Source organism: Pipistrellus hanaki, assembly GCF_964339955.1.
Source record: "Pipistrellus hanaki genome assembly, chromosome: 2".
Classification (NCBI taxonomy): Eukaryota; Metazoa; Chordata; class Mammalia; order Chiroptera; family Vespertilionidae; genus Pipistrellus; species Pipistrellus hanaki.
This window is the reverse complement of record NC_140504.1, coordinates 191,602,735-191,630,466: the sequence shown is the minus strand read 5'-3', so window position 1 is coordinate 191,630,466 and position 27,732 is coordinate 191,602,735. Positions and strand designations below refer to the sequence as shown.

The following is a 27,732-nucleotide window of genomic DNA, read 5'->3' as shown; positions in this document are numbered from 1 at the left end:
GGCCGGGAGCCAGGTGGAGGATGGCCTCACAGCGGATGGTGCGGCTGAGCCTGAAGAAGCCCACCCATGCGGTGTGCGTGGTGGGAGTGGAGACCTCTGTGGACGTTCACAGGTGAGAACCCAGAGGCGCCCACCTGGCTGCAGGGGGAAGGAGCAGAGGCAATGGGGTGGGTGTGGGATGGGCGCCCGGTTCCTGTTTTGACAGTCGCGCAGGTGGGGTTGGCTGTAGGGCTTGGGAGGGAGGGTCCTAGGGTATCAGGTCCACCTTGGGCACCAGGGTCAGGACACTGGCCTCGAGCCCCTGGACAAGGGTTCCAGCTCTGAGCCCTGGGGTCAAGCTTTGGGGTCTGGGCTCTGCGTTCTGGGGACTGATGGAGCTTGTGGAGGGGAGCATCAGAAGGAGTTGCTCAAACCAGGGAACAGGGCTGGGCGTCCCTCAGTTTCTTGCCAACAGCTCACCCTCTCTGAGGTGAAGGAGTGAGGTGTGTGGCAACTTGATCCTTGAAACCTAATCAGGGTGATAGGCATCAAGAGGGACTAATTAGGGGCTGATTCAATGAGTTAAAGAAAGGAAAAGAACAAACAAGAGGGGCTTGTGCTGGCCACGATGGGGGTGGGGGAGGGGGCAGCAGCAGCAGCTTCTGTCAGCCCAAATCCTCCCTGCCCTGGCTCTGCCCAGATGGGGGCGGGCTCAGGGACCTGGCACAGCCTCAGGCTCCCCACCTGGCCGCTGCTGGAGTTAGACTTGAGGATCCCTGGGGCCTTCCCAGCTCTGACAGATGAGCTGTGGATTCCATCCTGCTGTACGGACAGGCCTGCCAATGAGGGCTCAGGCGGGAACTCTCTCCCAGACGGGGCTGGGGCTGTGACACGGTGGGGGTCTGAGCTCCTACAGCCCTCCTGGGTCTCAGTGCCTGCACGCTCCCAGTCCGGTGAGTGAATGCTGGGCCCGGCTTGCCACCAGGCCTCAGGTGCGCCTCCGGTCCCGGAGCCCTGGGGCCGGCCCTCTCTCCGCAGTGGCCTGAGGCCCCGTGACAGGGCCGGGGAAGGAGAGCCAGGAACCCTGCAGGTCCTACTGGGGCCCCTGCGGTGGGGTTGGTTCTCCCGGAACTAAGCGGTCAGCAGAGATCCCATCTTCTCTCGCTCCTTTACAGAAATTTATTTTTCCTTCTTCTGATTCTGAGAGTGTGTATATTAAAGCTGGAGGCAGTGAAACAGGCAGGGCTGAGGGTAGAAGAAGCCACAGGAGAGAGATGAGGCCAAGCTGCTTTGGCTCTGGGCATGTTTGGGGAAGAAGCGAGCCCAGGCAGGGCTGCTGTCAGCTCCCCGGAGAGTCAGAGCAAAGGGGCCTTGGGGACAGGCTTGGGGGACCAGCGGTTGCTGCCCATTGTCCCCCTCCCCCTGGCTGCAAGTCTCCTGGGGTCCCTTGGAGTTTAGGAGGTGCACACCTGTGGGGGAGGCAGGGGGGGAGGTGACAGCCCGGGCATGCTCCTGGGAGGGAGAGTGGGTGGGTTTTTTTACAGTTGACGTGCACTATTATGTTAGTTTCGGGCATACAGCATGGTGATTAGACATTTATAGAACTTAGGAAGTGACCAGCCGCGTCAGTCTAGTGCCCGTCGGACACCATCCATGGTTATTACATGCGATATTATGACTGCTTTATTCCCCCGTCTCCTGCCCTTTTACCCCGGGGGAGGAGGGGGATGGGACGGGGAGGGTTTGCCAGACTTAGCAAATGAACACAGAGGACTTCCGGTGAGGGGTGCGTTTCAGATAAACAGCAGCTTTTGTTGTTGTTGTTGTTGTTGTTGTTGTTGTTGTTGTTAAGTACAGTAGTTCCCCCTGATCCTCGGTTTTGCTTTCTACGGTTTTAGTTCACTGTGGTCTACCATAGCCCCAAAATGTTAGATGGGAAATTCTAGAAATAGAGAATTCAGGGGTTTGAAGCTGTGCACCGTCCTGAGTAGTGTGATGACATACCTCACTGCCCGGGATGTGAATCACCCTGTGGTCCAGCACCCACCTGCTTGTGTCTGGTCACGTAGGCCTCGTACCCTCCCACCTCAGCACGAGGGACGGAAGGGTGAGCCCCGCATAATAAGGTCTTTCGGGAGAGGATCGGCCACAGCAGTCATAGAACGTGTACTGCAGGATCCTGTTATAATTGTCCTGTTTGATTATTAGTTATTGCTGTTCCTCTCTTATTGAGCTCAGTTTATCAGTTAAACTTTACTGTGGGTATGCATGTGTAGGACGAAAGATGGAGTGTATAAATACCACCCACACGGTTTCAGGGGTCCACTGTGGGTATTGCATGGGACGTACTTGTATTTTTAAATCTGCTGTTCAGATTTGAAATTCTTTAAAAAAAAATACTTTATTGATTATTTTACTGAGAGGAAGGGAGAGGGATAGAGAGTTAGAAACATCGATAAGAGAGATACATCAATCAGCTGCCTCCTGCACCCCCCTTACTGGGGATGTGCCTGCAACCAAGGTACATGCCCTTGACTGGAATCGAACCTGGGACCTTTCAGTCTGCAGGCTGATACTCTATCCACTGAGCCAAACTGGTTTCGGCCAGATTTGAAATTCTAATTGAGCGAGGCATCCTGTACTTTCTCCGGCAACCCTGTTTTAACACCCAGGGGAGGAAAGAGGTCCCTAGTGGGCCCCGTCTTCCTGACTCCAGACCCCTGTTCCCATCCCGTGGGTGGCTGTTTCTGGAAGGGGATTTCAGAACCTCAGGCCCTTGGTGAGCATTGGACTGGGAGCCAGGTCTCCTGTGACGGAGTTGGACACGGGGACCTCTGGGAGCCTTCCCCTCCGCCACTGACTTGTCTGGCCTGGGCCAAGCCCCTGGCCCTCTCTTAGTCCCAACAAGACGAGCGGCATCCCTTCTTCAGTCCAGCGTGGAGGTGAAGTGCCCAGACTCTGGAGTTGGACAGACTTGGCTTCTCATCCTAGCTCCCCGATTCATGGCGGAGTGCCCCCGGGCAAGCTGCTGCACGCCTCTGAACCTCAGTTTCCTCATCTGACAAATGGAGAAACAATAGCATGCACCGTATTGGGTTAGGACCGTGGTTGGCAAACTGCGGCTCATGGGCCACATGTGGCTCTTTGGCCCCTTGAGTGTGGCTCTTCCACAAAAGACCACGGCCTGGGCGAGTCTATTGGGAAGAAGTGGCGTTAGAAGAAGGTTAAGTTGAAAACATTTGGCTCTCCAAAGAACTTTCAGTCGTTGTCCTGTTGATGTTTGGCTCTGTTCACTAATGAGTTTGCCGACCACTGGGTTAGGAGGAGGATGTATGAGACGTGCATTGAGGGCCCTGTGCATGGATAGTACTCACAGCCATGACAGGTCTGGGGGTGCAGGACCTGTGCTTTCCATCACGCCTCAGAGCGCGGGAGGACTGAGGGCAGGCCAGGGTGCGTGTCGAGGGACAGAGGATGCTGCTGACTGTGTCTCCTTTGGGACCACAAGCACCTCAGCAGCCCCAGCGCGGGCCCTGGGTTGCCCGTAGCTCCGGGCTCTGCTTGGCTCTGAGAGGGGGTGTTGCTTCGGGGTCCTGAGTGAGCACTCTGAGAGACCTCCACTCAAGAGCCCGCCAGGAACCTCCTGTCCGGCGATGGTGGTCACTAGGGTGTGAGCCATGGCGTCTCCGCACTAGAAAGCAGGAGCTGCTTTGGCAGCGGATTGGTGGAAAGGGACCCGGAGAACCCCCTGCCGGCGAGGCCTGACGTGGGTGCAGAAAGGGAGGTGGAAGTGCCAAGGGAGGTGAACAAAGGGGACGGTGCTGCCAGCCTGGGCACGTTTGAAGAGGAGCCTGAGGCTCACTGCAAGGCCTTGGCCGGCTAGGAGGAAGAGGCTGCACCTGATCATGAACTTGGGGCTCCCCCACCCCCTTACTGGGTGCATTAGCCAGCTGAGGCCATGGAAGGGGTTTCCAGCCAGCCTTGCTGGGGGGAGGGGGAGGTTCCCAGAGGGGGAGGTGTGCCGTCACCCCGGCTGCCCGGAGTCTGAACCCGCCAGGAGAGCCGGCGGAGATGGGCGTGTGGGGGTGACGTCACGGGAAGTGATTCATCCCTCCCAGGTGGTTTGGAGAGATGTTTGTGTTTGGGTGATCATGTGCCCCAGGGTGTCTCAGCCCGAGAAACCCTTAGAGTTCCCCTGTAGCATGTGCTGCAGATCCTACCCCTCCCTGCAGCAGGCAAGCTCATCACACCCTGACCTCTCACCCCAGTGGGTTAGCTTCTCACCCTGACCCCTCACCTCAGAGGGCCAGCTCACCACCCTGTCCTCCCCTCCCCTCCCCAGTGGGCTAGCTCAGCACCATGACCCAGGTCTGGCCAGAATCCCCTGGCCCCCAGAGGACTCATACAACATGGGGAATCCATTAGTGGTCCAGCCTGGCCCTCCTTGTCTGCCCAGCGGCCGCAACCGGAGCCCCAGCCTGGAGGCCATGATGACCATTTACTTCGGGATGGAGGAGAAGAAGGCTGGCTGGGTGGGGGACAGGGATATTCCCCTGGAATTTTCCCCAAGCCTCCCTCAGCCCTGCAAACGCATCAAAGCCAAAGAGACCCTTGGGATCCGAGACTGGAATTCAAGGAGCGCAGTGCGAGGTCGCTATGGGACCTCTCAGACGAGCCAGAGCGAGGACCCAGGCGGCTGCCTTCCCTTATTCCAAAACAAGAAAATGCCGGGATAAAGTTCTAAAACGTGTGGCCAATGTGTTCTTAATTCCTTAATTAATGAGGAATGAACGAGTGCGTTTAACTTGCACGGAAGTGCAGCGAGGCGTACGCGTGCTCTTCACGTGGCGGTTTAATGACAGGATTGATGCCGGGTTAATCCCAGTGACGGGCAGGTTCAGCAGCCGGGCTGGGACACGGGTTTCACACCTCTCTCGGACCTCCTCTCCTCCCTCCAGCCTGTTCCGCCTCCCATTCCCCCCGCACGTGTTAGCGTCTGAATTTGAAGGTTCTTGGAAACTAGGAGGCCAGGGTCCCCCATAAGTCCCCTGGGGGCCACAAGAGGTCCGTGAGCTGTAGACTCTGGACATGGGAAGGGGGAGTGTGTGTTATCAGGGAGGGCCTCCGTGGCCGGGGGCTACCTGACCCCTGACCCCTGCTGCCACCTGCCATTTTCAGCCCCATCGGCCCCGCTTTCCCGCCCGCTTCTGTGCCCCCCTCTCCTTATCATTTCCAGTCTTGGCATCACCCCCACTCTTCACCTTCTCCTTTCCCTTTCCAGCTCCTGTCACATCTAACCTCCAGTTTCCTCTCCTTCTCCCGGACCCTATCCCTCTGCCCTGGGTGGGCTGGAGGATTTGAGGGAAGATTCCAGATGTAAGGAATGGGGTGTTGCTCACTGGTGCTGGAGACATGGCACCCAGGGCCTTAGCGCAGCACTCAGCAAGGGGGTGCACAGTCCAGGTTTGTTCAGGGGACGAAGGACAGGAGGCACCTCTGAGGCCTGCTGGCCTCGCTCTGGGGGCCTGTGGCCCGAGTTTGCAGAGCGTCGCCTCCCGTACGGCCCAGGAAGGCCAGCCTCTGCACGTGCTGTGGCCGTGGCCAGGGCAGCTGGTGGTGTGAGGAGAGGGATGGAGCCTGGCAGACAAGCGCCCCAGGCTGGGGGCTGGCCGATGGAGGGCTTCTCAGCCCCCTTTCTGGAGCCCAGAGCCCCGGGGTGTAGGTGGATGTGGTGTACCAGGTGGACGGGGAGAAGATGCCCTGGATACTGGCACCAGCCAAGTTCCAGATCCCTCCCGGGCACAGATGGGCGAGTCTCCCTGCCGAGTAGAGGTACCGGAGCCCAATCATGCCTCTAACAAGGGCTTATGAGCTCCGGCTACGTGCCAGACATGGTTACCGGTGCTGGGGACACAGAGCTGAGCAAAACAGACTCTGCCCTCATAGAGCTGAGCTTCCAGCAGGAAAGACGGGCAATAAACGGAGTGAGTGAGCATCAGCAGAGGAACAGGAGGTGGGGGGAGGCGGGGTGAGCTGCAGATTAAATGGGGTGATGGGAAAGCTCATTGAGAACATAACATTTAAGCCGATCCCGGAAGGGGGTGAGGGAGGGAGCCTGCGGATAGCTGGGGGGTGAGGTGTGGGGGAAAACCATTTTATGTAGAGGCAGCAGCCAGTGCAAGGGGCCCGGGGCAGGCCAGCCTGGCAGCTTCATGGAAGAGCTGGAAGGTCGGTGTGGCCGGAGCAGAGTGGGCAAGGGGGAGGGGTGCGTAGTGGGGAGGAGGAGGTAGGGAGGTGGCAGGGAGCCACCAGGGGGGACCGTGTCTATCACTGTGGGGCTTTGTTGAGTGTGACGGGCCCCACTGTTTGTGAACATAAAGGAGCAGCACAATGTGACTCAGGCGTGCTGCGTGTGGAGCAGCCGGAGAGGCCCCGGAGGCCTCGGGAGACCAGTGGGGAGGCTGCCCAGCGGCCCCGGGAGTGGCGCTGACAGTGGGTTTCTGTTGGCAGCAGGAGAGCAGGACGCCTTGGGGGTGGGGGTGGGGGTGGGGTGTCCAGAGGTTTGCTGTCTCTGCTTCCTGGATTCTCGGGGTTGCTGTGAAACTGGAGGTTGAACTTAGTGACTTGGCCCCATCCCCATCTCCCCTTTTTTTAAAAAAAATTCTCACCTGAGAATATTTTTTTCATTGCTTTTCAGAGAGAATGGGAAGGAGGGAGAGAGGGAGGAGGGAGAGAGAGACAGAGACGACAGATTGGTTGCCTTCTGCAGTTACTCGGACTGGGGGTGGGGAGTGAACCCTCAACTCAGGTACATGCCCTTGACCGGGAATTGAACCCTTTGGTCCGTGGGCTGAGGCTCTAACCGCTGAGCTTGGGCTGTCTGATGTCTCAGGCCCCCAGGGAGATCTGTTGGAAGGGCTCAGCACCAGTGCTCTGCTCCACCCCCTCGTGTTACAGATGGGGAGACTGAGGCCGGGGGTCATGTGCCCGGGTGAGCCACATGAAGGTCAGAGGACAGCTGGATGGAGCCTAGGCTGCCCAGTGCCCAGCGGGCTGGCCTCCTGGCCCGTGGCCCTCCCCCACCATTCCCAGCCCAGTGGTCAGGGTGGCATTTGGGTGGCCTTGCTATGGTCACACTCCTGAGCCCTGGACCCTTCCCCGCTCTCCTTTCTCTGGCAGCGATGTGCCCAGGGGCGCCTGGACCTTCCGGGTCTCCGGGAGCCCCGGGGTTCACATCTTCATCCTCTACGACCCAACACGGGTGACGGTGCCCGCAGACAGAACCCAATGGCCCCTGGACCCCAATGTGGACCTGACTGTAGCCGTGGAAACAGCCAGTAAGGCCTTAGACGATCTCAAGGTAAGAGGCCCTTCCCCACCTGCACCCAAGGTAAGAGCCCCTCAAAGCATACCTCATCCACATGTCACCCCACTCACCCAAACCCCGAAGGCGTTGGACACCTGCGTCCACATGACACATCCTGATACAGCTCCGCAGACACCTCACACACGAAGCCCGCCCGAGGCCCAACGTGGCACGTCCACGTGAATGAATTCTCCCTAAAACCACCGCCTGCTCCTCTCCCGTCAGGGTCACACACATCCCACACCAATCCTGTGCTCAGCCTAGACACCACGCCCAACCCAGCCCCCACTCCGGTGTGGGCTGGACCTGTGCCCCCGGGCAGACGCAGGGGCACACCTAGAGCATGGGGAAGTCTTCTCTTGCTCAGATGACAGCCTCCTCACTTGCCCCAGCCTCCCACCCCACACAGGGACCCACTGACTGGGCAGGGACTGAGCAGCCTTTGAGGGCAGAGGCCCCGCAGCGGGCTCAGACCTTGTCTCCTCGACTTACAGCAGGGCCCTGAGCGGCCTCATTACGCATGGGCCCTGTCTACTGGGGCCATTCTGGGGGGCCTTCGAAGGGCCCTGGAGAGAGCACTTGGCATGGGTTCTGGATCTGGGGAAAAGCTCATCACCACTGGCTGTTATGGGATGGAGGTCATTGTTCCCATTTTACAGGCCAAGAAACAGAGGCCTTGAGTAACTTGGCCTAAGTCAATGGCAGTGGATGCTCCTTCTCTCACTCTTTCTCTCTGACATCCCCCATGAGTTTCTGAGGGATCACCTGCTCCCTCTAGACTCTGCCCCCACCCTGCCCAGCCCCGGAAGCTGGGGAGGCACCCACAGCCTCGCTAGCCAGAGAAGGCAGCTCGGGATCCAGGCCTGGAGCCTCTGAGACATGGGCCTGCAGCAGCAGGGAGGACCTGGGACCCCGGGCCTTGCCCTGCCTCTGAGCAGGGCTGTTGGGAGGTGTGGGTCACCCCCAAACCCCTGGTCACTGCCATCTCTGAAGCAGCGGCCATGCTGGCTTAGGGCTGACCGTGTCCCCACAGGTGAAGGTCTCCTACTTCGGGCGGAGCGAGGACCGTGTCCTGGGCCAGAGTGTGCTCCTCCTTACTGGCGTCGGTACGTACCGCCTCCCCGGCTCTCTGCATCGCCCCCCACTCCTCCGTGATGGCTGTGGAGAGTCTTAGGGGGGCCCTGAGTCCAAGCCCATGGCTGCTTCCTCCACCATTGAGGGGTGTGGCTCCCTAGAACATCAGAGAGGGAGACCCAGCAATACCTAGGACCACAGGTATCTAGAAACTGCACTGCCCATGTGTCAACAGCTAGACCCTCAATGGCCCCTTCACCTGGAGTCCCACTGTCACACCCACGGGAACCCCCAGGCCGGCACTAAACCCTAGACAGCCACGTACTACCCTCCCCCTTCCCCCCCAGCCTGAGCACCAGGGCAGCTGGCCCTGAGAGCTATGAAACCAGCACCCAGAGCCTCAGGCCTAGTCCCCAACCATGGGAGCCAGGGCCTCCAACTCAGCGAGTGTAGATGAGCAAGAAACTCAAGACACAAAGATGTGGGTTCCTCCAGCACCCAGCACCACACAGGGCTGCCCAAGGGCGTCCCGGAACAGCTTCCCACTTCTCAGGGGCCTGGGGGGTGGGGTGTGCAAAGCTTTCCCCCCCTGGATGCTGTAGGCAGAGGGTGGGGTCCGGTGAGCCCTGGCAACTCCTCCCCGTCCCTTTCTAGACGTCTCCCTGGATGTTGACATGGCCCGCAAGGGCAAGGCGAAGCGGAGCCAAGGCGACAAGGTGAGGCTCGGGGTAGACAGGTGAACCTGGGGATGGCAGACAGGTGAACCTGGGGATGGGCCTGGGGTGGGGTGGGATGGATGGGGATGAGCCCTCCCTCCAGAAGGGCCATGGATGCCAAGGGTCTGTGGTACCCAGCCATGCAGGAGACCCATCTGGGGACTGTCAGATGGCCCAGGGGGAGGAACTCACACTGTGTGATGCACAGCAGCTTACCCTCTGGGTCTCTCTTCTGCCACCTTACCCTTGGGGCTGGTTCATGTGCTTGGTCCATTTTCTATTGCGTAGGCTGTGTTTGGAACCCAAACACAGCAGGTGCTTCCTAAAGGTTGCTGAGTAACTGATGAAGGCGAGGCTTCCAGTGGAGGAGGCTGTGGACAGCCCAGTTACACCCTAAAGAGTGAGGGGGTGGGGGGGGGCTCAAGGCAGTACCCCATAGGAAGTACTCAGAGCCATCCTGGAGGGCAGAAGATGTAGTTTGCAGAGAAAGACCCCAGAGAGGAAGCCTGGACCACAGGTTGGTAGACAGGATGGGGCAGGGCTGCCATGGATGGTTTGGGTTGCCTGGATCACGTGGTGAGTGGGGCCAATCTCACAAGGCACGTCTTGGGCCCTGGGGCAGGGCAGCCCCTAACCAGAGGGGTGAACACAAGCGCCATATATGCTGGCAGAACCCCCAGACCAGAGTTTGAATCCCGTCTACGTGACGTCTCACAGCCCCTCTCCCCTCTCCTGTGAGGTGGGAGAGTGAGCTGCACTGCGGGGTTGGTGGGCAGAAAGCAGAGGCGTGTCAGGAAGAGCGTGGATCATTCGATTGACCACGGAGGCAGGGCCCCGGGCATCCTTCCCGCCTCGGCTCGGGCCTCTGTGCGGGGTCTGTGGGACTGTGGGTGCACAGGCCCCAGGAGGGTGCGGAATGAGGAGGCTTTCCAGGACTCTCCTCCAGTCCCATCGAGGTCAGGGCGAGGCAGCCTCTGTCCTGGCGAAGGGCAGGCTGGCGAAGGCTGGGCTGAGTGTGGTGACGACGGCTGGGTGGGGCCTCTGTGAACAGTGCGCAGGTCACTCACCCCACAGGGTGGAGGGGCTCTGGGTTAGAGACCTGGATGGAGCTCAGTGCCCAAATCCATGAGCCCTCTGCAAACCTTTCAAAAAAGATTTTATTTATTTTAAAATATGTTTTTGTTGACTTCAGAGAGAGGAAGGAAGAGGGAGAGGGAGATAGAAACATCCATGATGAGAATAATTGACCAGCTGCCTCCTGCACACCCCTTACTGGGGATCGAGCCCGTATCTTGGACATGTGCCCTGACTAGGGATCGAACCGTGACCTTCTGCCTCATAGGTCACAGCTCAACCATGAGCCATGCAGGCATGTAAATCTTCAAGCAGACACAGGATACAAACGTCTCCAAGCTAACAAAGCAGCCAGCCCTAGCCATGTCCAGAGCCCCTTCCCAGAGCCCCTTGGGTTCCCCTGACCCCGAGGTCTCTTGTTTTACCACAGAAAACCTGGCACTGGGGCCCTGCGGGCTATGGGGCCATTCTGCTGGTGAACTGTGACCGGGATAGTCCCAGGTCCAGAAGGCCTGACCTTGACAACAGTCAGCTGACGTCACTGGAAGGTGAGTGACGGCGGGGACCCTGGTGTTGTCCAGGGGAATGGTGTGCAGTGGTGAAGGGTCAGAGGGGATGGGATGGGAGCCGGCCAATGGGGTAGAGGGAGGCTTGTCTCAAGGGTGCCACTCGCTTCAGACCTGAAGGACATGTCCCCCATGGTGCTGACCTGCGACGGCCCCGACAAGCTCTTCGACAGCCACAAGCTGGTCCTGAGCGTGCCGTTTTCCGATTCCAAAAGAGTGGGCGTCTTCTGTGCGCGGGGTGAGTGGCCCGGTGTCCTGCCCTGTCCGTCCTCTGCTTCCCAAGCTCTGTCTTCTCTCGTCCATCTCTCCCCCTTCCTTCCATCACCTTCCATAACTCTCATTACAGCTCACACACAGCCACTCCATCCGGACACAGCATGTTACCCAAGAAGGAGGCTCGATAACTAGTCCCATTTTACAGAGGGATAAACTGAGGCTCAGATGCTTGAATTTACTGTCTTAAGGTCACACAACCACTTGTGGGGGTGGAACAAGCATTCAAACCCAGGTCTCTTGAGTGCCAAAGCCCCTTCTCTCTCCACTGCTCCCATGTCCTCTCCTCCTCCTCCCTCTGGTCACTCAGCTCGGGATGAGCCCCCAATGCCCAGAGAAGCTCTGTCCAGTGGGGGTGAAGAGGGGCAGGAACCAGCAAAGCTGAGACCCAGGCCTCCCCTGGGAAGTCTACCAGAGATATAATAAATCAAAGTCTGTGACTTAAAACTTACCCAGCCTTAATCCTGAGTGCCCTTCCTCATTTTTATTAATAGCAGGAGGCCTCTCCTGCCCCTTCCTTCTTCCTCTTCATGCGTCTCTGTTTGAACAGACCCAGACTTGTTGTTCTGGCTAAATGAGCCTGGCAGGAACCAGAGGGTTCCTTCAATGCATCAGTGGTGGCAGGTTAGGCCGGGGCCGGGCCTGGAACACCGTGACACCAGAGCAGGAGCAAGCCTTGGTGCGGGAATGGCAGCCAACCAGGATGAGACCAGAACCGCCTGGACAGTTCCCAGGAGAGAAGGAGGCGGGCAGAACCACCACTTTTTTCTCTCTCAATTTTACTACTCTTAAAAAAAATAAAAAAAAAAAACTTTGCCCAAGGATATGTTTTTATTGATTTTTAGAGAGAGAGGAACATGGATGTGAGAGAGAAACATGGATCAGTTGCCTCCTGTATGCACCCCCACTGGGGAACAAACCAGCAACCTAGGTATGTGCCTAACTGGGACTTGAAGCCGCAATCTTTTGGTTCATGGGATGATGCTCCAGCCAATGAGCACCCAGCCAGGTTAACTAATCAATTAAAAAAAATTGAGGTGGCCGAAACAGGTTTGGCTCAGTGGGTAGAGCGTCAGTCTGCGGACTGAAGGGTCCCAGGTTCAATTCCGGTCAAGGGCATGTACCTTGGTTGCAGGCACATTCCCGGTAGGGGGTGTGCAGGAGGCAGCTGGTCGATGTTTCTCTGCATCGATGTTTCTAGCTCTCTATCCTTCTCCCTTCCTCTCTGTAAAAAATCAGTAAAATATATTTTTAAAAATTGAGGTGAAATTCAGGTAGCATGAACTTAACCATTCTAAAGGGAACAATTCAGTGGGACTTAGTACATTCTCAATGTTGTACAACCACCACCTGTCTCTAGTTTCAAGACACTTTCATCCCCTCCCCCCAGAAAAAACCCTGTACTCATTACTAGTCACTCCCCAATCTTCCCCCCCTCCCAACACCCAGCTCCTGGCCAACACTAACCTGCTTTCTGTCTCCATGGATCTGCTCATTCTGGACAGTTCATACCAGTGGAATCAGACACTGTGTGGCCTTTGTGTCTGGCTCCTTTCACTTAACTTAGTGCTTTCAAGATTCACCCAAGTGGCAGCATCTATGAGTACTACATTCTTTTTTCTGCACGAATAATATTCCATTGTGCGGCCATATGACAACTTGCTTATCCATTCATCTGTTGATTTGGGTTGTCTTCGCCTTTTGTGCCAGCTGGTTTAAAGCTTATATTGACCTCATGAGAAATAGAATGTTAGCCCATTTCCAGAAGAGGAACTACGGCTCAGAGAGGCTGAGTCACTGAGCCGACGTCACACAGCTTGTGCATGGCGGAGCTGGAGTAGCTCGAACACAGAGGTGGCTCTGCCCCTGGTTTCCTCTCTCCTGTCCTCACAGCCCCACACCCCCGCCCCAGCGCTGGCCCCTATGCTGACTCTGCTTCCCCTAGGTGGGAACTCCCTCTCACACTACAGGCAGGTGCTGGGGCCCCAGCACCTGTCCTACGAAGTCGAGCGGCAGCCAGGGGAGCAGAAAATCAACTTCTATGTGGAGGGGCTCACCTTCCCCAGTGCTGACTTCCCGGGGCTGGTCTCTCTCAGCGTCAGCCTGGTGGACGTGGGGGTATGTAGGGCATCGGGGGCTGGGACAGGGGCTGAGGGACTCGGGGGACCAGTTTGGAGGCTCCGGGACCACTGAGTCCTCGTTTCCCCGTAGACCCTGCCCGAGGTGCCCATCTTCACAGACACTGTGGCCTTCCGCATGGCCCCCTGGATCATGACCCCCAACACCCAGCCCCCCCTGGAGCTGTATGTGTGCAGGTGAGGCCTCACTCCCCCTGCAGCTCTCCTGCCATCTCTGGAATTGGGGAGACAGGAACAGACGCTGTTCTGTGGTGGGCCCCTCACTTGGACCGGATGGAATCTGTGAGGGCTCCCGCAGGCGCAACCTGGGAGCAGGACAGCAGTGGGCAGGCTTGGGCCCGTCAGCCCACCCGCCGTGAGCAGCTAAAGGCCCTGGCCAAGGTCACCGACTCAACCTCCAGTGCCCCTGCCCCTACCCTGTCCTGCCTGCGGCAGCCCCAGAACATTCTGGGTTCAGTCTAGGCCGGTGGTCGGCAAACTCATTAGTCAACAGGGCGGCAAATCGCAGCTCGTGAGCCTCGTGTGGCTCGTGAGCCACAGTTTGCCGACCCCTGGTCTAGGCAGTGAGACCAGGCCCATGTCAGGCAGCTGGTGGCTGCAGGAGACCCAGCCTCTCTCTGATGTGGGGGTGCTCCTGGGCCTGAAATAAACATGGACAGCCAGATTCCGGGGTGGCCTGGAAGCCCTGGCCCATCCCAGGTCCCTGTCCTTCTGCCACCTCCCAGAATCCTCGTCAGGCCCCTCCCCTCCAGGGCCGGGTGAGCCTCTGTTGGCAAGGCCACGCCAGGTCCCTGCATCGAGGTCAGACCAGTGGAAAGTGCCACTGTTGACCTGAAACATAAATCAAGAGGCGGGGAAGGGCGTGGCCAAACAGGTGCTCAGAGGGAATTCTTTCTTTCCTCTGGCTTCCTAACCCCACCCAGACTCCTCCGGTCCGGTCAGGCGTGTGGAACAGGAGTGGATGGGCTACCTGCCCACTGGCCACCACCTAAACCAGTGAGATCCAGTCCGTGGGTCACCTCCACCATGGCTGCCCCTGCTGGTGCCTCACCACCGGGCTCCGTAGCCCTGGGCTTACCCCTCACCTTGCACCTGTCACCCGATGTGATAATGGGACATTGTCCGTCTCTCAGCCTGTGAGCCTCTCTAAGGGAGGCCTATGCTTGAATCTCTGCAACCAAGGGCCACACAGGGCCCAGCACTGACTAGATCAAGGCCACCCCATCCATCCCCCACCTCCTGGCCCCAAAGCCAAGATTACGGTCAGAGGCCGTTATTACCCTCCCCTCTCCCTCTGTTTGCAGCGTGATAGACGCTCATGGCTCAAATGAGAAATTTCTGAAGGACATGTCTGACCTGGTGTCAAAAGCCAACTGCAAGATGGTCATCTGCCCTTGGGTCGAAAATCGAAATGATCGCTGGATCCAGGTGGGCGTGGAGCAGACCCTGGGGGAGAGTGGTGGCCCGGGCGGCCTGAGCCTGGCTTTGGGAAAGGCTCCAGAGAAGCCAGGCTCCCCGGACCCGGGACTCAGGGTGGGGAATGCAGGTTAGGGGAATGCTTCCTGCTGCCTGCATCACCCGTCTCTCCTGCTTCCCTCCAAATGCCCTGGTCCCAGACAGAGTTCTCTCCTAGCCAAGGTCCTAAGGGGTCTCTCCTGCACCCCCCTCCCCCTCCCCCCAGATCTTGGGGAGGATCTGCTGCCCCGGCCTGCGGGGATCACCCTGTTCTGAAAAACCACACCAAGGAGGTCACTGTAGTCTTTGGTCTTTCTTCCCAGGACGAGATGGAATTTGGCTACGTGGAGGCACCCCACAAGTCCTTCCCCGTGGTCTTTGACTCCCCCCGGGACCGGGGCCTGAAGGAGTTCGCCTATAAGAGGATCCTGGTATGTGGCCAAGGGCGGAGTGGAACCCCTGGGGTGGCTCCTCCGATGGGACCCCGATCAGCTTTGCCCAGTCCTGGTCCTTTAGGGGCAAAAAGGACACAGGTGGCCTACGGGCTATGGCAAATGGGGTGGGAGGTTTGAGCAAATATGCAAATAGAATGCAAATTGCTCCATGTTCTGGGAGGGGCTAGCTAGCCAATAAAGTCTTCTTGAGGACCTTTCTCCCCCAAGGGGAAGCCAACATAAGGGTCATCCCTGGGGAAACCCAACTGCCCTTTGAGGGGAATGCACCCTTGTTAAACCCTCATGGCTCTTACTTTTATGAGCTGGGGCCTCTCTTCAGGTAACCAAGGTTTTCTGAACACCTACTGTGTGCCAGGCGTGTGCTGTTTCCTACACACAAGAGCAGCTCTAGCAACTGTGCACTGAGGTCCAGGCACTCCCCAACTTTACAGGGTTACTCACTTAATCCAGGGGGCACCTCAAGTCTCTCCTTCCTGAGGCTCAGAGAGGTTAAGCTACTTGCCCAAGGCCACACAGCTAGTGGTGGCACCAAGATGCAAAACCAGAGAGGCTGGGCCACAGACTACATCCAAGTAGACATTGGACAGCCTCCATAGCTCCTGTGCTTTACTGCTGGGCTAGCCTAGAAAGGTCCTGAAGCTCAGGGACTCTGCCTGTTCCCTGCCCCCACACCCCCACTGCCCGGATAACCCCGGTGTCTGAGCGGGGAGGGCTGTGGTGGGGAAGTTGGTTGCTCAGGCAGACAGGGCAAGACATTCACCCCAGCCAGGTGGGATCAGGGACGAGACCCAGCAAATGGGCAATGAGCCCTGCAGGGTGAGTCTGGGTCAAGGGCGTGTCTGACCAGGGCATTTTCCCACTGATTTCCACCCTCACCTTTATCCTTTCCTTCTTTCTACTTCCTTTGGGTTAATTTGTCATTTTTTACCCCCTCGCTGGAAAGAAGCTAAGAGTTGTCAATCTTTTCCCTTCCTAATATGCGCTCAGAGCTAAGTGCTTCCCCAGGAGGACAGCTTCAATCCGCTGTGTTTTTGTTGCCTTTCTGGTAAAAAGGCTGTCCACTGTCCACTTGGATGTAGTCTGTGGCCCACGGGTTCTGCAGGAGTGTGTCGCCCGATTTCCAAACTGGGGGCTTTTCTAGTGAGGGTGCTTTCATTGAATTGTAGGGTGCTCGGAGAATGGGGGAGTCTGTGAACAGTGGATAGAGGTGGTTTTTCTGTTCTAACTGACCCTTCCTTCGGGTGTGTGTGTGTGTATGTGTCTTGCCGGTCCTCCCACAGGGCCCCGACTTTGGATACGTGACCCAGGAAATCCCTTTCGCTGGCGCCTCCGGCCTCGACTCCTTCGGCAACCTGGATGTCAGCCCTCCGGTGACCGTGGGCGGCAAGGAGTACCCCCTGGGCCGGATCCTCATCGGCAGCAGCTTCCCCAAGTGAGAGGCGGGGCGGGAGGGGGGCTCGGGGCGGAGGGCTCGGACCGCAGCATCCACCCTCCGGCTCCCTCACCGCCAACAAAGTCTCCAGTCTGAGAAGCGGTCTTAGCTTCCTGCATGGGTTCAAGGATCAGAGGCTCGGAGGCCTAGACCAGTGGTTGGCAAACTGCGGCTTGTGAGCCACATGTGGCTCTTTGGCCCCTTGAATGTGGCTCTTCCACAAAATACCACAGCCTGGGCGAGTCTATTTTGAAGAAATGGCATTAGAAGAAGTTTAAGTTTAAAAAATTTGGCTCTCCAAAGAAATGTTAATCGTTGTACTGTTGATAGTTGGATCTGTTGACGAATGAGTTTGCCGACCACTGGCCTAGACTCTTGGATTTGGAAGGTCACAGAATCTTAGGAGGACACTCACAAACGGATGTTCACGGTCTTTGGCCTGAATTGTGTGAGCTTAACGACACATGTACAGATATACCTATGTCTCAGGAGGCCTCACCTAGAAAGCCAAGTCTCCAGCCTCCTGAAAGCCAGAGGAGCTGGGAGATGTGCAGTTTGATGCAGAGGCAGGAGATAGAGCTGCTGCCTTCTCCCTGTATGAGGTCAAAACATCTGCTGTCCTAGCCAAGCTCGAAAGGGCCCAGGGTCGGCCTGGGCTGCAGGTGAGCGAGTGGCTGGTGAGGAGAGTGTGGGAGCCTCAGGCGGGCACACGGAGCCCAGCAAATGCCGGTCCTTGCTTAGTCGTAGTTCTCCACTCTCTTCGCTTACATTTAAAACAACCTCTGTGCAATGCTGCCTCCTGGTGGCAGCTTTGATGTAGCTCAGAGACCAGGTCCGATGCCTCCTGGGTTGCCCCTGCCTCTGGGCAGATGGCTGTAGAGCACCCCTAGGAGGGACTCTGCCCCTCCTCCACCCTCCATGTCTCTGATTCCTGCCACTTTCTGCTCATGTGCAGTTTCTAAAGTCTAATTCTTCTCTACCATCTTACTGTTTTGTAAGAAGGCTTTTAAAATTGCCAACACTGGCCCCAGCTGGTTTGGCTCAGTGGATAGAGCCTTGGCCTGAAAACCAAAGGGTCTTGGGTTCGATTCTGGTCAAGGGCACATATCTTGGTTACAGACTCCGCCCTGGCCCGGTCCCTGCTCGGAGTATGTGCAGGAGGAAACAAACCAATTGATGTGTTTCTCTCACATCAGTGTTTCTCTCTGTCTTTCCTTCTCTCTTCTATTCTCCCTAAAAATAAATAAACAAACAAACAAACAAACAAATAAATAAATAAATAAAAAAATTTAAAAATCAATAAAAATACCCCCAGGTGAGGATTAAATAAATAAATAAAATAAAATAAAATAAAATAAAATAAAATAAAATTACCAGCACTCTATTAAGATAACAGAAATACAAGAAAAATATTTCCCACAATCCCATCCCCAAAATCAAATCAGTGTTGTCCAATCCGGTGGTTATACCTTGTGGGGACTTCCTTCTAGACGGTGTCTATGACATATTTGATTTATATCAGCCCTGGATTAGCACAGATTAGTGGTTCAAAGGAATGAATATCATTCACAGATATACTTTTAGCATCTATTATATAAGAGATACAGAGTGAGCATAGACAAAAATCCCAGTCCTCCTAGAACTTGCATCCTAGTGGGAAGCCAGACAATAAGACATGAAGTGTGTCAACCAGTACTGATGCAGTGTTTCCCAAACTTTTGACATATGTGTACCCCTTCTATAATTTTTGTAACGCTGAGTACCCCTCGTACTCATGAGAACATAGAACTAGGCGCAGCTAAGCACGGTGCAGTGCATATCCCCACCAAACTCCGGTGCAACGCGTACCCCCACCAAACTCTTCCCGTACCCCTGGGGGTACGCGTACCACACTTTGGGAAACACTGGATAGAGAAAAGTAAGAGGAATTGTTTTCATTTCAAAGGCCTCATAGTGGAAGAAGGTAGCATTTGAATTAAACTTGTGGGGAGTGGGCAGCGATTCTTAGTAGAAAGAACAGCATGTGCAAAGGCCCTGAGGTAGGAACGTGCCTGCTGTATTAGAGGGACAGCAGGAGGTCAGCTTGGCTGGACCTGAGTGACTGAAGAGGAGAGTGGCAGGAGGGGACGTCGGAATCGGTGGGGCTGTGCAGGTCCTGGCGAAGACTTTGCATTTACAGTTAGTGAGATGAGAGTGATGTGAGGGTTTTGTCCAGAGGAGGGATATGCTCTGACATATTTAAAAGCTCCCCTCTGGTTAGGCTGCAGAGGAGCAAGGCCGAAAGCAGTGAGAACGGGGAAAGGGACAGGCCACTGCGATTGTTTAGGTGACAGGGGTGTCACTGGCTGGGTGGTGGCAGAGGAGGAGCCTGGGCAAGGCCGGGTTGTGTCCTGTTTAAGGTAGAAGCACCAGATTGGATGCTGGCTGGGATTCATCCATATGTCCTTCAACTGACAAGCCAGGCAAGACATGTGGTCCCTTTTTTGTAAAACACATTTTTAAAAAATATATTTTATTGATTTTTTATAGAGTGGGAAAGAGAGGAAGGGAGAGTTAGAAACATCGATGAGAGAGAAACATGGATCAGCTGCCTCCTGCACACCCCCTACTGGGGATGTGCCTGCAACCAAGGTACATGCCCTTGACCGGAATCGAACTTGGGACCTTTGAGTCCACAGGCTGACGCTCTATCCACTGTTCCAAACTGATTAGGGCTCGTAAAACATAGTGAAAAGAATCTCTGTACGTGTGTTTGCATGTGGTTACTTGTGTCAAGGAGAGTGGAAAGTGCCCGAAGAATAATATATTGTTCTGACTTTAGACAAGGCTTCAGCTGCCTCATCTGTGAACTGGGGGCACGGCCCTGGCCTGGGTGACGTCTCCACAGCCCTGCGCCCCTGCCCCCTGTTCTAGGCCACCCTCATCCCGCCGTCCTTCCCTGTCTCTGCTAAGAAAGGGTGGCTTGACAATGCTCAGACTTCATCTCAAGAACCACAAGCTGAGTGGGGCAGTGGTTCTCCTGAGTCAGCTAAGATGCTTGTCAAAATGCAGACTCCACACCCTCAGATGCGCTACATCCTCGAAAACTCTGAGATGCGAGAGACATCAGGGCCCTGCGTCTGACACACCCACAGGTCACCATGAGGTGACGGCCACTCTCTCCCTCCCCCGCAGGTCAGGTGGGCGGCGGATGGCCAAGGTGGTGCGTGACTTCCTGAAGGCCCAGCAGGTGCAGGCGCCCGTGGAGCTCTACTCCGACTGGCTCTCCGTGGGCCACGTGGACGAGTTCCTGACCTTCGTGCCCACCTCCGACCAAAAGGTGTGCCCCCGCTCCTGCGCAAACCACCTCTTCCCTCCCTGACTGATGGGATGAAACAGGGCAAAGCTATTTGGAACCAACTCAACACCTAATCCATCCTGAGCTCAGGGGCAGGGTACCCTGAGGCCAGGGGGCATTCATCGTGGAGGGCTTCTCAGAGGAGGTCCGAGCTCAGGTCAGGAGGGCGCTCAGTGGCTCACTACTCACACACATTCTCACACTTACGGGGTGTTTCCTCTGATCCCCACCTCTCAGCCAAGACCCTCGTGAAATGACACCTATAAAAAAATTGGTAACATTTACTAAGCACCTATGATGTGTACACTAGAGGCCCGGTGCATAAAATTCTTGCACGGGGTGGGGGTGTGTGTCCCTCAGCCCAGCCTGCACCCTCTCCAATCTGGGACCCTTGGAGAGATGTCCGACTGCCCGTTTAGGCCTGATCCTACTAGGATCCTACTAAACGGGCAGTCGGACATCCCTCTCACAATCCAGGGCTGCTGGCTCCCAACTGCTCACCTGTGTGCCTTTCTGATTGTTCCTAATCTAAGGTGACCAGACGTCCCGCTTTTGGTGGGACAGTCCTGATTTTTAACAATTTGTCCCGCATCCCGCGGCATTTTTAAGAAGTCCCTGGGATGTGGGACAAATTGTTAAAAATTGGGACTGCCCCGCCAAAAGCAGGACATCTGGTCACCTTACCTTAACAGCTTCTGCCTGCCAGCCTGATCACCCCCTAACTACTTCCCTGCCAGCACGATTGCCCCTAACTGCCCTCCCCTGCAGGCCTGGGTCCCCCCCAACTGCCCTCCCCTGCAGGTCTGGTCCCTCCCAACTGCCCTGCCCTGCTGGCCATCTTGTGGCAGCCATCTTGTGTCCACATGGGGCATCCATCTTTGACCACATGGGGGCAGCCCTCTTGTGCGTTGGAGTGACAGTCAAATTGCATATTACTCTTTTATTAGATAGGATGTTTTAATTCATTTACTTCTCATGAGGTGGCTACTATTATCATTGTCCCCATTTTGTAGATGAGGAAACTGAGGCTCAGAAGGGCAATGAACAGGTAGGGTAGGATTCAAACCCAGACAGTGGGCTCTGGGCCAATATGTCAGTCCCTCAGTGGACCGCCTTGCAGAGATGGCCAGGGAGGGCACAGCCTTCAGGGAGCAAGCAGCCTGGGACGGGGCCTGAATTCCCAGGTGGGTAAAGCAGGGAAGGACCCCCAGGCAGGGAGAACGTCATGGACAAAGGCCTAGAGGCCTGACCCAGCTTGGAGGACCTGTTGGTAGGTCTTTGTAGCAGGTGGGTGAAGCTGAGGTGAGAGGAGTATCGCGTGCGTGGTCTGGCCTCTGAACTCAGGCCCCTCCTGAGTTTGGGGTCTCCGGCATCTGGGGGGAACCGTGCACTGAGCTTTCTCCCTCCCTCCCTCTGTGCCAGGGCTTCCGGCTGCTCCTGGCGAGCCCCAGCGCTTGCCTTAAACTGTTCCAGGAGAAGAAAGCGGAGGGCCACGGCAAGGCGCTCCAGTTCGACGGTGAGTGCCAAGGACCCAGGCGTCCTGCGGGGGCGCTGCCCTGGCACTGCCAGCCCTGGGCACCGCCGATGCCTTTCCAGGCCGTGCCCCGTCTCCAGGCCCTTTGTCTGCAGGTCTGAGCTGAGAGCCTGATGTCACTAATTCTCCTGACTCTCACGTGGGAGCTAGGGATGAGGGCGCTCCCTCTCCTGGGCTAGCAAAGGGGAGCTGAGAGGTGGTGATGTGCCCGGGGGCGGTCCCCGGCCACACCCCAGGGCAGGAAAAGAACAGGGAGCACGGGCATGCCCGTGTGCCCTTCTGTGCTGGGCACTCGTTCTGACCCCTTCGGGTCTCCCACGCCCTCTCCTTATCCCTTTCCACAGACAAGGAGACCGAGACTCAAAGGGAGGCGGCCTTCCCGGGCCAGGCCGCAGGGAGCAGCAGGGCTAGGGGTGTAAGGGAAGAGGGCCCAGGAGCCAGGTGGGTGGTCAGGGCCCCTCTGCAGACCCTCCTCTGGGAGCGGACAGACCCTCTGGAGGCCCGGTGGCCCCCTGGAGCGCCTTCCCCTCCCCACACAGAGCGCAGAGCTCTCCCCGGAGGAACGGAGCCTGGGAAGGGATGCGGAGTGGCCTGCGGCCTGGAGAGACCTGGGTCCGAACCCCGGTCTTGCCATTTGCTGGCTGTGACATCACAGATGCGTTCTGAACCTCTCAGTGCCGCCCTTTCCTCTTTTCTGAGTTGGGGGGATAATGAACCCTAGCTAGCAGTGCTTGAAAGGTGAATAATAAACTCAGTGGGAGTCCCAGGAGATGGTGGGCGTTCAATAATGGTAACAGTACGGTGATTGTTAGGCCCTGAGCCCAGCTGTCCCTTCCCAAGGGGTCTGTGATCCAGCCCCAGGATTTCCTGGCAGCCAGAGCCAGGTCCTACCAGGGTTTCCTTCTCTGGCTTTCTCCATCCTTGCTTCAGGCCCTGGCACTGAGGTGGGGAGGAAAGTCTGGCCCAGATCATGAAGGCCTGGGCCCACGGAGGCCTGGGCAGGACTCCCTGAGCCCATGGGCCGTCTCTCTCTCTCTCTCTCTCTCTCTCTCTCTCTCTCTCTCTCTCTCTCTCTCTCTCTCTCTCTCTCTCTCTCTTGCAGGGTTAGAGCAGCAGGTGAAGAGAAGCATTAATGAATTGCTGGCCGACAGAATCCTCCAGAGCGACAGCGTCTTTGTGCAGGTGAGGGGCAGGCCTGCCCCCGTTCTTGGGGGTCCCCCATCATCCAGAGAGAATGGCTGTGGGCTGCTGAGACCTGTGGGTAGGGTAGGGCCCTTGGAAAGGTCATTTGAGCCTCGGTTTCCCCACCTTGGGGTAGCAATAGCACAAAGGTCAAAGTCGCAAAAAGGTAGCGAACAGGCACAGAGGCTGCACACAGTAGGCACTCTGCAAGCCTTGGATCCTCCCTCTCCCCCCAGAAATGCATCGACTGGAACCGGGAGGTGCTGAAGCGGGAGCTGGGCCTGACCGAGCGTGACATCGTGGACATCCCGCAGCTCTTCTACCTGAGGGGCCCCCACGCCGAAGCCTTCTTCCCCGACATGGTGAGAGCATGGAGCTGTGCTGGTGCTTGGGGCCTGGCCGGGGCCTGGGGGGGACCCCGTTGGGCCTCCAGAGAAGAGCAGAGAACCCCTGTCCAGGGACAGGTGGCACAGGCGGGGCGGCCCGCACCCCCAGCTTGTGTGTGCTTTCCGTGCTAATCAGTGGCTCTCCACCGAGGCCACTTTGCCCCCAGGGCATTTGGATTGCCTAAATAAGGGGGTGCCACTGGCACCCAGTGGGGGGTCGGGGGCAGGGACGCTGCACAACATCCCGCAGGCGCAGGGCGTGGCTTTCCCCAAATGGGAAAAGGAAGTGTGGGTTTGGGTCCACATGTTTTGGGCTTCCGTTTCTGGGCCTCAGCCGCCTTCTCTGCTCCCCAGCGGGGCTCCTGAGGCCAGCAGGTGGGGCAGGCGGCAGCTCCTCCCGGGCTGTCATTACCTGGGCAGCTGACAAGCAGGTGAGAGACTGTGAGCTCACCCGCCTGGCCCTGGGCGAGGCCCGATGCTATCGGCATGGTCCTGGCCAAAGTGCCCATTATTCTCTTGGGAACCGGTGCTCTGTTCCAGGATCTCTGTCCCCGCCTGCAAGATGCCAGCAGCTCTCCCCCACTCCCCCCTTGTTGTGGCAACCAAAATGCCCCGGGGGCAAATCGCCCCTGGTGGAGAGCCACTGTCCTGAGGCAGTGCCGTGAGAACTTTCGGGGGTGATGGGCATGTTCTGTATTTGCACAGAATGACATGGGAGCCACTGAGCCACGCGTGGCTACTGAGCACTTGAAACGTGGCTGGTGTGGCTGACCAAATCTTTAGTTTGAGTTTTAACCGTCACAGGTGGCTAGTGGCTACCGTACTGAGCAGCAGGGTTCTAAGGGGTGGCCAGCTTCCGTCTGGCTGAGGGTTGCTGGTAAGGCCTGGGTCAGAGCCCATGACCTTGGTCAGCCCCTCCTTTGGCTGTGGCCTTGCCCACACCTGCCAGAAGCCCACTCCCCAACACACACCATAGGGTCCCGGTCTGTGTTTCCTGGAAGGGCCTGCAGGGAATGCTCAGTGAACCCCTCATTTGTCAGATGGGGGAACTGAGGCCACAGAGGGGAAGGGTTGGCTTGCTCAAGGTCCCCAGCGAGCCAGGGGGCGGCCTCCTGAGTCCTCATCCAGGAGGGGCCGCCTGGCTGGCTCTGTCCTGCACCCCGCACCTGGCTCCTCTCCCTCCCCTTAGCCTCCCGGCCCCATCCCTCCCCTGGCAGACTCTGGCCCATCAGTGAGCAAGTGGGTCGCTCAGGGCCAAGGCCACGAAGCCGGCCTGAGACCCTTCAGATTAATGTTGGTCCCAGCCTAGACGGCTCTGCAGGGCAAACTTGGGGATGAGGGGCTAGGGCTTGGAGAATGGGACGCCACAGAGACCAGGGCAGCCCACCCCCCTCTGAGATGACCCAGCACTCCCCTCTAGAAGCGGGTCCAGAGGGTCCCCTCCTCTGGCCATCAAGTGGGGGTTGACCTTTCCTCTAAGAACCTCCACGCCCTGCACTGGGGACATGTCCCTTCCCCCCTCTAGGGCCCCCAGCTGGGGCCCCCAGATAGGGAAGCAGGGATGCCGCTGGAGATAAGCCCAGGTGCCCCCAAGGGCTCCCAGCTGCTTACCCCAGTCTCAGCCCCAGGCCGCCTAAGTGCTCCGTTCTGGCAGAGGATACAGCGCGTGAGTTTTGGTAAGGGCCAGACCAAACCAGATTTCAGCCTCCCAGTTCTCTGTGTGGCCTCGAGCACACTACTTAACCTGTCCCAGGCCCAGCATCAGAGGAAGGCTGTGCGGTTTAGTGATGATATATCGGGCACATAGCAGATGCTCAACACATGGTGGTAATTACCAGGGCTTCCAGGGACAGTTGAGCAAGCTGTGCACTGAACAAATGCACCAGCCCTACAAGGACAGTCACACCGTAGACCGTGTAGAGGGAATATATAATTATTTTTATATATAATTATTTTTTATTGATTTCAGAGAGGAAGGGAGAGAGAGAGAGAGAGAAATAGAAACATCAACGATGAGAGAGAATCATTGATTGGCTGTCTCCTGCCTGCTCCCTACTGGGGATCAAACCCGCAACCCCGGGATCTGCCCTTGACCGGAATCGAACCTGGGAACCTTTAGCCCACAGGCCAACGCTTTATCCACTGAGCCAAACCATCTAGGGCGATGGCATATTTTTTTGTACAAATGTCTGTCAGATGATGGTAAACTCTTGTTCTAACCAAGTTGTTATGCCAATTTTTTGAGAGATGGAAGAAAGTGTTAGAGGAAGGTGTGTCTTTATATAAATCTCCCATGCATGTTACTAACAGCCCTGCCGGTTGGCAATCCTCTCTTCCAACCATAGATCTATTTCTTCTCTACTTCCATAGACCTTCTTTGTTCTTCCTTTAAAAATATAATTTTATTGATTTCAGAGAGGAAAGGAGAGGAACAGAGGGACAGAAACACCAACGATGAGAGAGAATCATCCATCTGCTGCCTCCTGCCGGTCCCGACCAGGAATCAAACCATGACCTCCTGGTTCATTGGTCGATGCTCAACCACTGAGCCACACCAGCTGGGCAGGACCTTCATTCTGAGAGAGCCTTGGCCCTGGTGGCCCAGGGATGCTGGCCAGGGTGGGACAGGCCCTGGGGGTGTGTCTGCCAGAGCCACAGGCCAGAAGGGTCCCCAATGTGCCAAGTGTCCGTAGCCAGCCGGGCCTCCCTCCTGCCTTGTCTCTTCTGCAGGTGAACATGGTGGTCCTGGGCAAGTACCTGGGCATCCCCAAGCCCTACGGGCCCATCATCAACGGCCGCTGCTGCCTGGAGGAGAAGGTGCGGTCCCTGCTGGAGCCGCTGGGCCTCCACTGCATCTTCATCGACGACTACCTGTCCTACCACAAGCTGCTCGGGGAGATCCACTGCGGGACCAACGTGCGCCGGCAGCCCTTCTCCTTCAAGTGGTGGCACATGGTGCCCTGAGCCTGCTCCCCGCCCGCCATCCTCTCTGCCCGCCTGTTGGGAAGCCCGCCGGAGTGAAAGCGAGGAACCTCTCCCCGGCCTCCATCCTCCGGGGGGAGGTCTACGTGCACATCCCTCACGTGCCCGCAGACGTGCTGGCCACCGTGGGCACGGGGGCACAGGATGGGCACCGCACAGCCTCCCCTCGGAGCGGCCTGCCCGCCGGAGAAGGACCACCCTCCGTCTTCCCTCTCCTGCTCCAGCACAGCTCCCAGGGGCCCGGGGAAGACCAGCAGCTCTGGCTTTGCATCGCTCCCCTCCGTCCTGAGGGGCCCTTGGTGCTTGCCGGGTGTCAGTCCTCTCTTCCAACTGCCAGGAACGGGGCCCGGGGAGCCTGGGCTCCGATGTGAGGGCCCTGGGCCTGGGCCACCTGTGGCTCCTGTAGGACCCGGGGCCTGGGCTGTCTTCTCCTGCAGGGGACCCCGGGCGGTGGCCTCCCGGCCCTCTCAGCCGGTTTACACAGGCCCATAAGGATGGGGAAGCCAGCTGCGGAGGGTTTGCTTTAAAAAGAAGGAAAAAAAAAAAAAGCAACTAAACCCCTCTAATGCCTGCCTCTGTCCTCAGCAGGGTGCTTGTTATCTGCTCGGCTAGCCTTTAATTACGAGGGCTGGCTGCTTCCAGCTCAAAACGCGAGGAGGTCAAAGGGAGGCCTGGGAGGGCATCAAAGGCAGGAAGCCTGGCAGGAGCAGGGGATACCAGGCTGGCAGAGAGGCCTGAGGCACAGGACAGGAGCTGGGGCCAGGCTTCTGTGTCCCGGGCTCCGGGGCCCTGGGTTCCGGACTCTGCCTGTGAGGCAGGCAGCCGGCTGCTCAGATGCAGCAGGGAGGGGCCCGGATGTGAGAGGAGGGTGGGGGGCCATTAGGCTATCTCTGAAGGTGGGGTTTAATTCCCTTTAATAGTCTCTAATTATTCCCTTCCTTCTGCAGGCGGTGGGAGGGGAAGGCTTGCCGGGCTCCCTCAGCAACCCCATGACCCGAGCGTAGCTTGGGTTTCCCCTGTGTCCTGTGTCCCCTTGTCTAGGAGGGAAATGCAGCTGCCACAGGGGTTAAAGGTCCGGCCCCGGGAGGTCACCAGGACTGCACAGGCAGGCAGGCAGGCAGGCTTGGCCAGTGCAGGGTGAGAGGTGGCCCTCGCCCCAGACAGGCCTGGGCAGCAGGGAGCAGACCTCTTCTCTAACTCCCAGTGCTTGAGGGGCCACCTCAGGGCCCCCCCAGCCTCTGAGCCTTTACCTGGGGGTTTTCAGCGGCCCCTGGTGAGACCTGGGCTGAGCCAGCTGCGGTTAAACTCTGCTAACCTCCTGGGACACTCAGTAATCAGACACTTACGTGGAAACCCAACATAGGAAATTGATAAAAATGGAACTGCTCTGGTGTAAGGTGGTGTAAGGGGAAGCATACCTTCCCGGTCCCCTTCTGGAAGGCTCTGTGGGACCCCCTCTGCAAGCCCCCGGTCCTACCGGCTCCTTCTCTGATCGTGACCAAAAGGAAACCTAGACGGAGCCAAGAGGAGAAGGGAGATCTTCAGGGGCTGGGGCCCCAGGTGAAGGCGGAGAGGGAAGGGGGTAATGCAGAGAGACGGGGAGCAAGTCTCCAGAGCAGCACTGGGTGTGCGAAGCGCCAGAATTGCCGCAGGGGCTGCTGGGGGACACTCATATCCCCTCTGAAGACAATCCAGGTGACCTCCTTTCTGGTCAATAAAAATGTCAGCATGCATTTCTTCCAGTGGCTGTCTCCTTGGCGTTTGTTTGTGGGGTGTGAGGAGG

At 57.3% G+C, this 27,732-nt stretch overlaps 1 protein-coding gene across 1 annotated transcript; it reads left to right on the top strand.

The window, feature by feature from the left end:
* PADI1 (peptidyl arginine deiminase 1) lies at positions 1–27,732 on the top strand. Its single transcript, XM_084875244.1, has 16 exons — positions 1–112; positions 7,159–7,339; positions 8,379–8,451; positions 9,074–9,135; positions 10,640–10,757; positions 10,888–11,013; positions 12,994–13,166; positions 13,260–13,363; positions 14,491–14,614; positions 14,965–15,072; positions 16,377–16,528; positions 19,703–19,847; positions 21,288–21,381; positions 22,502–22,581; positions 22,818–22,943; positions 25,698–27,732. Exons 1-16 carry the CDS (start codon positions 21–23, stop codon positions 25,929–25,931), a joined length of 1,992 nt encoding a protein of 663 aa, XP_084731370.1. The 5' UTR covers positions 1–20; the 3' UTR covers positions 25,932–27,732.